Raw genomic sequence first — 12,245 nt, forward strand, 5'->3', positions numbered from 1 at the left:
AAAAAAAAAAAAAAAAAAAACCAAACAAATGGAGCCCAATTGGATCTGAAAAAGAAAGAAAGAAAGAAAGAAAGAAAACCTATGGTGTTAGCACAGAGATGGATTGAGCAGTAGCTCGCACACATCCACAGTTCCTTGTCTGAACAAACATTTCTTTGGAGTAGAAAAAGGAAGTACCCTCCATCTTCCCCCAAATGTCCCAGAATACACTCAAAAAAAGAGAGGTAGTCATTAACATGACACCCAAAGGAGACAACACATGCTAAAATTAGATCTCATTTTGAGTCAAAATTAGATTGAAAAATGAATCTATAGATGGAAGATTTATAACCGGTTAATAAAGGAGTTGAGGATATTGGGGGTACATCTTTCATCTTCCTGATTGTTGCCATGGGGATGAACAATGTCCCTAGAGAAAATGCTAGTATTTCCTAAGCATGACTTCTCAGTATCTGAGAAGTCCTCATAACCAGAAAGAGTCAGACCCGAAGAAGGGATTACATCACGAGGTTCAGTTAGCGGAAGAAAGGGGGGAGTCTGATAAATCAACTGCTACTCATACAACAGTTAACCGCACTGGGGTATGGCCGGAACTGTCCTCTGCGAAACTAGGACCATAAGGGAACAAGGGGGGGGGGTAACCACCCTGGGTGCCATTGAGGTGAGGGACATTCAAAAATGTTCATCATTACATGAGGCCTTCCTTTAGAGACTAATGTATACAAATGTTATGGTTTCTCCTTACCCTCTCCACCAAGATAACCCCAGAACCTCAGCCCATCAAAGGCAACAGTCCCATCTACTTCTTCCCCGCAGTACCTGGTTCTCTGCCTCCGGGGAGTAGGAACTTTCAGCCCCGCCTTCCTGCCCATCTAAGCCCCGCCTCCCCGGCCCACCTGTGTGCCCAGCCCCTGACGTTGCCGCGGGCCTTCAGCGGCCCGCAGGATCCGGGATCCTCATTGGTCCATCCGCCCACCGGCCTGCTCAGCCCACCAATGGCAACGGCGCTGGGCGGGGGGGAGTGCCCACATCCAAGATGGCGCCCCCAGGAGCTGGGAGCGGGTGACCGGCGGCGGGGAAGCGGCCTGGGCTGGCCCTCAGATTGCGGGGTCCCGGGGGCCTGTCGCGGGGCCCCCCCCGTGACCCACCGACCAGGCCTTCCCCCGGGCCGGAGCGATGGCCGCCGAGAACAGCAAGCAGTTCTGGAAGAGGAGCGCCAAGCTGCCGGGGAGGTGAGCCCAGGACGCTGAGGGGAGTGGGGATTGGACCCAGAGCTTTCCAGATCCTGGCCCCTGAATCCCTCCGTCTTGGGGCGCCCCGGAGGCCGGAGGGCTGGTGTCGGAGTAGCCCAGACTGGAGCAGCTGTCAATCAGGGGAGCCTGGCCAGCTTGGGTGTGGGGTGCAGACTAGGGTCTGGGGGCGGGGAACCTCAGCTGGGAGGTGTCGGGGGACCCGGTGTGAGGGGCAGTGGAGTTGGGCGAGTTGCCATTGTCAGCGTGGCCGTGGAGGGCCACCTGCAGACCGCTTCCGACTTTGTACAGAACTCCTTAGGGGTCTCCAACAGCATGGGTGGCTGCTTGCATGAGGGTTGGTGGCCTTGGTTCCCAGCCCATCACAATCCTGTCTTCCCTTGGACTCCCCAGGGGTTCTGATGGGAGAGCCTGGGGCAGGCCTGCGGGGGTATGAGCAAGACAGGGGAGGGGGAATTCTCAAGCCAGACCTTACTCTGTCTTGAGTTGGTCTTTTGAGAAATTATTACAGGGTGGCTGCAGGGCGGAGAGTAAGTTATTCTTTCTGGCATTTTCTAATCACTTGTGCGATCCCCGAGAAGTGATGATCTTTCAGTGTGGTTGCATTAAGTTCTTTTATTCTTCAGTTTTGTTGGCGGACAGACCTCTCAAGCAACTTATTTCCTTAGTGTCTCTTTCTCTGGTTGGTGTATGTTGAAACTCTGAGCAATTGTCTCTCCGTCAGGCTGCCTTTGGTTTACTGGTTCCGTTTGTTTTGGGTGGTGTCCTGAAAAATGAAAGCCCTATGTGTTTCACTACTGAATTTAAGATTTCTGCCAGCCACAGGCTGCTTGGTGTTAGAGTTTGTGTCTGGTCACCGCCCTCACGAGTTCTTTCCTTAGCGATTTTCCTGTTAAGTCTTTTTTTTTTTTTTTTTTTTTTTTTTTTTTGTTCAGGTGTAGTCCTTTGACCTGTGACCTCGCACTCTCCCCTTCCTCCTTTCCCTCTCTCTTTCCCCTCTTTCCCATTCTCTCTCCCCCTTCTCTTCCCCTCCCCCTCCCTCTCCTCTTTCTCCCCCTCTTCCGTTCTAGTTCTCTCTTCACACTGTTGAAGACACTCTGCCACTGAGTTACACACAGCCCCCGCCCCCTTCTTCAAGCGAAAGAGAAACTGAGAGTCAGCATTGGCTGTGTAACTTTTCTGAGCTGTCATTACACACGTGGAGAAAGTTGAGGGACCAGGTTTTAGCAATGTGTGCTAATATAATAGCAGGGGAGGCAAAGGTAGCTTTGGGTTGAAGTGCTATGGGGCTAGGGTGTTCACACATTGAACAGTGACACTGTGTTTTTAGATAAGCTCCGCTTCCTGCCACAGATTTCTTTTCCTTCCTGCTTGAGTGAGCTCTCCAGCTGCACGGACTGCTCTTCTCTGGGAGTTTGCTCTGGAGGGGTCATTTCATTTTGATATCCTAAGATAACGATCATTGGGAAAATGGTGACGTCAGGAAGCAGGGGTGAGGACAATGGGTGATGGATGGTCTTTGTGCCTTTGGACTGCCAGATGTGGTGCATTAATGGCCCTTTGTCTATTTCTTCTACGGGACTACAGGAAGTCAACTTTTTAAAAGTACTACTTTAAATAATTACATTTATTCATCTACTTAATCAGTGTGTGTGTGTGTGTGTGTGTGTGTGTGTGTGCCAGTGCCACAGTGCTCACGTAGAGGTCAGAGGACAATTTACGGGAGTCAGTTCTCTGCTTCCACCCCTTGGATCTCAGGGCTTGAACTCAGGTCATCAGGCTTAGCCGCAAGTATCCTTATCTGCTGAGCCCTTTTGATGGCCCAAAAGCATTGCTTTTGCTAGCTAGGAGGATTCTTCAGTTTCTTCAAATCTCTGGCTTCCTTTTTCATTTTGAAACATAGAGCCACAGAGGCAAGAATCTTGGAGTCCAGATCACCATCATTTATCATTATTATTATCATTACCATTGTCATCGTCATCATCTTTGACATTGTCATTCAGATTCTCTGATCTGTAGGACTCACAATCTATTTAAGCTTCAGTTTCCTATGAAGTGGGGACTAAAAACTCTTCCCTCAGAATCCCCCGAAGGCTAACCAAAATGCCCTATTTGTAAAGAACCCAGGACAGTGTTTATTTAGTACACTGTACTTGCTCTATAAATAGTCATTATTAATTGTCCTCTTGTTATTAGAGCAAGCAGACATTTAAAAGGATGTGTCTCAGCTCCCCAGAGCTAGCTATTTGTCTCCTTTATTATAGAGGCATAAAAATGTTGCCATGATCCATAAACCATGACCCATACCTTGCCTGGTGAGGGAGGTATTGTCTCCTGTACACTCTTGGCAGAGAGTCCCAGACAGCTTGGGGCTGTTGGGAGAAGCTGGTGTTGGTTCCCATAGAAGGTGTTTTGGTTCCAGAACAGAACTTTTATGTCTGAACTCTTTTGAGTTTGGAGATGACCGAGCATGTGCGTGGGTTCTCAGAGGACATGAGGACCCTCATGTCTGTGGGTCCTCAGAGATGGAAAGAGAGCTACTTTTCTCTTCTTTGCAGTTTGAAAGGTGAGAAAAGTCCAAGTTGTAACCAGTTACTTTCAGTTTCTTTGATCATGACAGAGTGACTTTAGCGACAGCAAGTAGAGATTTTGTTAGAGTAGCCTAAGTTCAAAAAACAAACAAACAAACAAAAAACAAAACAAAAAAACCAAAATAACCCAAGTGGGCCGAAGAGATGGCTCAGCTGTTAAGAGCACTGGCTGCTCTTCCAGAGGTCCTGAGTTCAATTCCCAGCAGCCAGGAGTTCACAAGCATCCATAATGGAGCTGATATCCTCTTCTGTCATGCAGGTGTACATGCAGATAGAGCCCCCATCTACATAAAAATACACGAATAAATAAATCTTTAAAAGAAAAAAAAAACCCACAAAGCATTCTTTAAGTTTTGTTTGTTTTGAGACAGAGTCTCATTTTGTAGCCCTGGCTGTATAGGAACTCAACTACATTGACCAAGGCTGGCCTTGAACTCACAGAGATCATCAGCTTGCCTGTGCCTCCTGAGTGCTGGGATTAAATGCATGCATCACCACTGCCCTGCAGTTTGTTTTTTGAGATAGGGTCTCACCAAGTTTCCTTAGCTTGCCTAGAACTCACTGAATAGACCAGGCTGGTGTCAAACTCAGAGAGATCCACCTGCCACTGCCTCCTAAGGGCGGGGACCAAAGGCGTGCACCAGCAGGCCAGCATATATTTATTTTAAATGTTAAGCATTTTGCCTGCAGGTATGTATACCACGTGCACACCCAGTGTTGGTGGCAAAGGGCATAAGAGCAATTTGGATCCCCCTGGAACCAGAGTGGTTGTGATCTGTCTGGTAGGTGCCAGGAACCACACTTCTGGGTACTCTTCGAGAGTGATGTGCTCTCAGCTGTGGAGCCATCATCCCCTCTCTGCCAAAGTTTTGTTAGCCTGCAGGTATGTAAGTGGATCATGTGTGTCAGGGCCTGCAGAAGTCAGAAGAGGACAGTAGATCCCTTGGAGCTGAAGTTGCAGATGATCGAGAGCCACCATGTGGCTGCTGAGAACTGAACCCAGGTCTTCTGCAAGAACAGCCAGTGCTCTTAACCCCTGAACCATCTCTCCTGCCCCTCATTTCAAGACATTTCTGAAAAATATTTATTCTTAGACAGTGTCTTATGATATATTCTGGTTAGCCTGGGACTCACAGTGTAGACCAGGATGGCCTTAAATTCACTGAGAGCCAAAAAGGTGGAACACACTTTTAATCCCAGCCCTGGGGGGGCAGGGTGGGGAGCAGAGGCAGACAGAACTATGTGAGTTGGAGGCCAGCCTTGTCTACAGAGTGAATTTTAGAGCAGCCAGGGCGACACAGAGTAATCCTATCTTGAAAAATTAAAAACAAACAAACAAAGTTCACAGAGGGTTATGTGTGCAAGCTCCAGGACAGCCAGAGCTACACAGAGAAACACTGACTTGAAAAACAAATCAGCAACCAGGGCCAGAGAGAGAAGAAAAAGTGTCTGAAGACAGCTACAGTGTACTTACATATAATAATAAATAAGGGCTGGTGAGATGGCTCAGTGGTTAAGAGCGCCGACTGCTCTTCCAAAGGTCCTGAGTTCAAATCCCAGCAACCACATGGTGGCTCACAACCACCTGTAATGAAATCTGATGTCCTCTTCTGGAGTGTCGGAAGACAGCTACAGTGTACTTACATATAATAAATAAATGAATAAAAAAAAAAGAGTTTAAAAAAATAATAAATAAATCTTTAAAAAAGAAAAAAGAAAAATCAAATCAAAACCAAACCAAACCCAAAACAACAATAAAAGTCACTGAGATCCACAGCCTCTGCCTCTGGACGTTGGGGTTAAAGGTCTATGCCAGCACACCCAGCCTAGGTCACTACTGTATTGATGTATAGGCAGATAGGGCAGCATGCATCATTGTTATGGACCTATGTACACAGTGCATATAAATGGACCTATGTACACAGTGCAGGCTCAGTAACCTGCTTGCCTGGGTTAAAATCCCAGGTCTGGGCTGGTGAGATGGCTCAGTGGGTAAGAGCACCCGACTGCTCTTCTGAAGGTCCAGAGTTCAAATCCCAGCAACCACATGGTGGCTCACAACCATCCGTAACGAGATCTGGCGCCCTCTTCTGGAGTGTCTGAAGACAGCTACAGTGTACTTACATATAATAAATAAATAAATCTTTAAAATCCCAGGTCTGACACTTTCTAACTAGATGACTTATCTCAAAAAACAAAACAAAACAAAAAACTAAAAAGAGGGTGTGGGGGGTGTAGCTCAGTGGTAGCACTCTCCTCTGAGACCTTGAGGTCAAGGGTCAGTCCCAGCATCAGGAAAACCCATTCTAGCCCAGCCTGGGAAAGTGGGTGACTTGGTCCTCTGTCTTCAGTGGCTATAGGACATTCACACCCCCACCGCTTTTATCCACTCAGTGTCAGGAAGGTGGCTAGATAGTGAGACAAATACCTTTCTCAGCTGTGTCATACACAGTCAGACAGACCTTGCAGCACTAACCCCCCAACGCACCCCCCCTCCGAGTTCTGCAAGAACAGGTGTTGGGGGGCAAGTTAGGTGGCCACTGTATTCACAGTGAGCATGGTGGTGAGGGCTGATCTGGGGCAGGGAGTAGGGAAGAACAGTGTCAGATCCCTGAGACTGCAGATCATTGGCTGGAAGGAGTTGGGAGAGGGAGGAGGGGCCACTCCCAGGTGAAGAGACTAGCGGGCAAAGGCACCCACCGCCAAGCCTGAAGACCCGAGTTCAGTCCCCAGGACTTGCACAGTGGAAGGAGAAAACTGACTTCCCATGGTGTCTTCTGGCCTTCATATGTCTGTTAGATACACGTGCACAACACACACACACACACACACACACAGAAATACAAAAGTAAACCAAGTCTGACAACAGAACACTGAGATCCGCCATACCTGGTTTCCATATGTCTGGAGCAAGAGGCTTGGGCTGAGTGGGCCTGGAGGTCTGGACCATTGTGAATGAGCCTCACCTTACACATCGGCCAGGTGTGCTTGGCTCCAGTAGCAGACTGGTACAGAAGGTGGGCTCTTGTGTGCTATCCTTTTGAAAGTAGCAGATCACTGGTCAGGGGAACAGCTGAGCATGGCAAAGCTGCTGAACATTAGAGCTCTGAGCTAAGACCCCTGTAGATAAGGAAAGTGAGGGCAGATGGGAAGGCAACTTTCCTGGGCCACAGAGTAGACTTCGGGACTCCTTGCCCCGTGCCCTGCCTGTCTGCGCTTCTGCAGTCCATGGAGTCTCAAAGGGCATAGGAGAGACCATGGCAGTGCCAGCTGCTTGCTCCCCCACACCCTTACTAACGTGCCCGCTCCTTAAAAACAAAGCTTTTGTTTTTAAGCAAAAAGCTTGCTAGTAATTTTTCCTGAGATGTTATTTCTTTTTTATTTTCTGTGTATGGGAGTTTTGCCTGCACAAGTGTATGTGTGGCACGTGCATGCAGTGCCTTGGAGGCCAGAAGAGGGCGTTGGATCATCTGGATCTGGAGTTGTGAACCTCTGGTGCTGGGATCTGAATCCTGGTCCTTAGGAAGAAAATTACTCTTATGAACGGAGCCATCTCTGCAGCCCTCAAATGCTTGTTTTTAAAGTCTAGGAGGGCTGGGGTGTGGCTCAGTTGGTAGAGCACTTGGGTAGTACGTGTGAAGAAGCGCTGGGTTCAGTTCCCAGCACTGCATAAAGCCACCTGGGATAGTGGTGGTGCATGCTTGTAATCACAGCACTGGGAGGGAGGGTGAGGCAGGATGGTCAGAAGTTCAGGCATAGCCTTAGCTACATGTGGAGTTGGGAGATAACCCGTGCTACACGAAGGGAGTCACATTCAGTGTTAAAGTTGAGGTTATTAGTGTTGAAGGAGCTGAGGTGCTGGCCCCGCTGTCTGGAATCTTAGAATTTGTGCGGTGGAGGCAGGAGAATCGGGAGTTCAAGAACAGTCTGGACACAGGACAATATGAGATGAGAACAAAAAGGTTGTTATTGAGATGCTTGGGATGAAGCAGTCTGGCCAGCACTGGGGTCTGTCCCCTATTGGGGGGTGGGAAAAAAAAAGAACAAGTTGAAAACTGGAGGTTCCTGAAGTCACCAGGCACTAAGGTAACGAAGCTCACTCAGGCCTTTTCATAGCTTTTAGGAATCTGGTAGTAGACGGATGAAATGGCTGGAGTTTGCCTGGGCAGATCTGTCGTATTTTTGGCTTGGAAATGTTTTTGCTGATAAAATGACTATAGAAGGTACTGGATTATTGCTGAATCAGCCAACCTCGGGGGCTGGAAGTCTCCATAGAGCCCCCGTGTGAATGGAGTCCTGTTGCCAAAGTTCTTGACATTTAAAATGCGCCATTCTATTCTGGAGTTTGCTCAGCTTCCGTGTCTGCCGGGTCTTTCCCACCAAGGCTTTCCCAGTGTCGCAACTGGGTAAGAAACCTCTGGCAACACTCTCTGTGGGCTTGTCTTCTCTAACTTAGCAGAGGCTAGCCCCTTGGCTGCATGCTGTCTCTTCAGAGTGTGTGTGGCGTTGTCTGGGCAGCAGCAGTTAGTCTGCAGTTTTCAGGTGTACCAGAGAGGAGTTGGATGAGGCAGAGAGTAGGCCTGTGGAGTTCTGACTTTACCCACTCGGGCTGGTAAGTGCCCGCTGTGGGTGCTGCATGCCACGAGGAAACCCAGAGGCCACAGCTTTCTGGAAGCTGAAGATCTGCTCAGCGTTGGTGCTCCCCCTGCTGAAGAGAAACAGCCGGCTGGCTTTCCGGTTTTTCCAGTAAGCATCTGTCATGTTTGTGATCAGATAAAGCAGCTGTAGAGCTGGGTGGAAACCTGTGGCTCAGTGAGGACAGCCAGGTGTGGAGTGAGCCTGCTGGGCTGGGCCTGGAGCTCAGGGTCAGGGGGCTTGCCTCTGGGAGCTGAAGCCCTTGATCTCCCCAGCATCACAAGACAGAGAAGAGGAAGGGGAAGGAGGAGGAGGAAGAAGAGGGTGCAGAGGATGAGGATGAAGAGGAAGAAGAGGAGGAGGAGAAGGAAGAAGAGGAGGAAGAGGGAGACACATAGACATTAGTTAGGGCTAGTGATGTGCTCAGTAGGTGAGAGACTTGCTCCTCCAGACCCAACAGCCTGGATTCGATCCCTAGAACCTGTGGTGGAGGGAGTGTCTCCTGAAAGTTGCCCTCTGACCTCCAGCCGTACGGCATAGCATCTATGAGTAGACACAGTGCACAAGAATAACAGAGAGAAGAAAAGAAACTAGTGAAGACTGGCAATGGACAGGCAATGGACAGAAGGGTCCTTGTACCCTAGGGTGTAGCCGGCTGCTAGGGAAGGACCGTGACAGACATCAGTGTCTCCCCAGTGATTTATGTCTCCCGGGCTGGAATGTGGCAGTGTTAGAGAGCAGGCCCATCACCCGTGTACTATCTTTTCCTTGCACTTTCCTTTCTGCCTGGAAATGGCAGTGAAATACTTTTACACTTTGAGCAATTAGGTAGAATCTCATAGTGTAGTCTAGGCTGGCCTGGTGTACTCTGTGTAGCCAAGGCTAGCCTCAGCCTGCTACATTCTAGAATTGCAGATGTGTACCACCACCCCATCCCGACCAGCGACAGGGCAAATGCCTGTTCTGAGGCGGAGTGTTGACCAGCTTGTCCCAGCACCGAGTATGTGGGTCTCAAGGAACCTGGCTGGCACGGGCTCGTAGGTGCATTATTTAAAAAATTTTGAATTATTTTGTGTATGTCTGGGACAGAAAAGATTGTCAGATCTTCTGGAAATGGAGTTTTGAGCTAGCATGTGGTTGCTGGGAATTGAACCCTCATCTTCTGGAAGAGCAGCCAGCTCTCCAGGTCCTCATAGGTGAATTGTAAAGTCAGTAGATGGGCACCTTTGCTCTCTCACTCTGGAGTCTGTCTTCGTCAGCTCCCTGCAATAATCTTGGTTTCTCTTCCTTTTATAACTTACCACCTGTCTTCGCTGAGGTTCAGCAAACTGATTTATTATACAAAGTGTCCCTGGTTCAGATATATCATAGTCTAGTTCAGGAACACGCTAACAAATTCGATTTAGGCTCCGGTGCCTCTGTGGCCGAGGGCCGTCATTTATCAGAGCCTTTCTGCCTGTGCCAGCGCCTTTGAGAAATCGTCTCCTGGGAGCGGGAGAGCCTCTTCCTTGGTGGTTGATGGCCTCTGGTCCGTATGATTCGGTATGCTTTTTCTCAGAGAGGATTTGAAGATCTACTTTTTTTCTCCAGTCAGCTAACTTAGCTGGCCTGGTGGGACCCTTCTGCCTTGTAGCATTTAAGAGAGGGCTCTGAGAGTACAATGCTTGAACCTGGGAGGTTCTGAAAATGTTCAAATGCAAGCTGTGGCCACTGGCTCTCCGAGTTGTGTTTTAATTTTTGTCTTTGTGTAAGTTCCTTCTCCCTCTCTCTGGAAGAGAGACTTTCCCTGTACTCTGGCACCTCTTGGATTTCTCCTCCGCCTCAGAAACGATAGGAACACATCCCATAGCCTTTTGGGGTTAGCAACCTCTGAGATGCATGGTCTGTGGATCAAATCAGTAATCTGCCACAGAGGTTGGGGAGTCAACATTCTTAGAGCTGAAAACGTCCAGGCTGTCCAGAACTCAGGCCCGTGTGTGAGAAGATTCCCTCTGAACTCCAGAAAGAAACAAGTGTGGACACTGTGTCTGAAAATGCCAGAATGATGTCTAAGATCTTATATGCTACTCTAAAAAATAACATGATAGCCTAGATTCTTTTCGGGAAGCATCTTAAGGGTTTCCTCTGTCATAAGAATCAAAAATGGTGGGTGAGCTTGGGGGCTGGAGAGACAGCTCAGCAGTTAAGAGCGTTTACTGTTCTTCCAGAGGCCCTGAGTTCAATTCCCAGCACCTATTCGGCTATCCCTAAGTCTATTTCCAGCACACACACACACACACACACACACACACACATACACACACAAACCCATTCTGGTTTTTTGGGTGTTTTTTGTTTTTGCTTTTGTTTTTGTTTTTGTTTTTGTTTTTGTTTTGTTTTTGTCTTTTTTTGGTTTTTTGAGACAGGGTTTCTCTGTGTAGTCCTGGCTGTCCTGGAACTCACTCTGTAGACTAGGCTGGCCTCGAACTCAGAAATCCGCCTGCCTCTGCCTCTCAAGTGCTGGGATTAAAGGCGTGCGCCACCACCACCTGGTTGATTTTTTTTTCTTTCATAATCTTTTGAAGAAGTGGGAAGACACATTTCTTTTTTTAAAAAAAATTATTCTTTTCTCATAATACATCCCAACTGTAGCCTTCCCTCCCTCCACTTTTCCCACTACCCCCCACCTCCCCTCTCCCTCAGATCCACTGCTCCTCCATTTCCCTTCAGAGAAGAGCAGGCCTCCCAGTGATGTCACCCGAACGGCATAACAAGATGCAATAAGACCAGGCACAGACTCTCACATCAAGGCTGGATGAGGTAACCCAGTAGGAGGAAAAGGGTCTCAAGAGCAGGTAAGAGAGTCAGGGACACCCTGTCTTCCACAGTTAAGAGTCCCGCAAACATCCCAAGCTAATAACCGCAGTGTGTATGCAGATGACCTAGCAGAGACCCATGCAGGCTCTGTGACTGTCACTTGAGTCTCTGTGAGCCCTGCTTAGTTGTCTCTGTGGGCCATGTTCTCCTGGTGTCTTTGATCCCTCTGACTCCCACAATCCTCCCCTCCCCTCTTCCGAAGGGTTCTGTGAGCTCTGCTAATGTTTGGGTGTGAGTGTTAGCGTCTGCTCCCATTGGCTGCTGGAGGAAGCCTCTCTGAGTGGGCTAGGCACTGATCTATGAGTATATATGAGTATAGCAGAATATTTCATTGACATTTTTTTTTCTTTTGGTCTATCATGTTGGTTCTACCATGGGTCTCTCGGCTTAGTTCCTAGCCATCCAGGCAATGTTGGGCATGGGTTCCGTCTTTGTGGCTTGGGCCTCATGTTGGCTATTCTCACAAGCTCTGAGCCACTATAGCCTAGCACATCTTGCTGGCAGAACAGGTGGAAGGTTTTATGGCTGGGTTGGGGTCCCAGTTCTACCACTGGGAGCCTTGCCAGGTAACTGAAGATGACCAGTTTAGGATCCGTATCCTCCATTACTAGGGGTCCTCATTAGGGTCATTCTCATAGGTTCCAGGACGTTTCCACGTCACCCCTAAATGTCCCTCAAGTCCAGGCGTTTTTCCCTGAGCTCTCCCTCCCCCACCGGACCCTTCCTAGTCTCACCCCAATCCACCATAAAATCTATTGTATTTCCCGTTGGAGCCCTCCTTGTTACTTAGCCTCTCTGAGTGTGAGGATTGTAGTGTGATTATCCTTAACAGCTAACATCCACTTATAGGCGAGTGCATACATAGCATGCTTGTCTTTCTGGGTCCGAGTTGCCTTGCTCAGGATGACTTTTT

General features: G+C 48.6%; 2 protein-coding genes across 2 annotated transcripts in view; one reads left to right on the forward strand and one right to left on the reverse strand.

Annotated features, from left to right (window-relative positions):
* Tmem217 (transmembrane protein 217) overlaps positions 1–882 on the reverse strand; it is a 28,368-nt gene extending 27,486 nt beyond the window's left edge. The window contains exon 1 of the mRNA XM_021149913.1: positions 820–882. The gene's annotated coding sequence lies outside the window, so the exon portion shown is untranslated. The remainder of the gene's footprint in view (positions 1–819) is intronic.
* A 149-nt stretch (positions 883–1,031) lies between these two features.
* Positions 1,032–12,245, forward strand: part of Tbc1d22b (TBC1 domain family member 22B) — a 60,373-nt gene continuing 49,159 nt past the window's right edge. Inside the window, exon 1 of the mRNA XM_021149676.2 lies at positions 1,032–1,232. Coding sequence (XP_021005335.1) covers positions 1,177–1,232 — 56 coding nt within the window. The 5' untranslated portion in view covers positions 1,032–1,176. The remainder of the gene's footprint in view (positions 1,233–12,245) is intronic.

This window comes from Mus caroli, chromosome 17, assembly GCF_900094665.2.
Source record: "Mus caroli chromosome 17, CAROLI_EIJ_v1.1, whole genome shotgun sequence".
NCBI classification, from domain to species: Eukaryota; Metazoa; Chordata; class Mammalia; order Rodentia; family Muridae; genus Mus; species Mus caroli.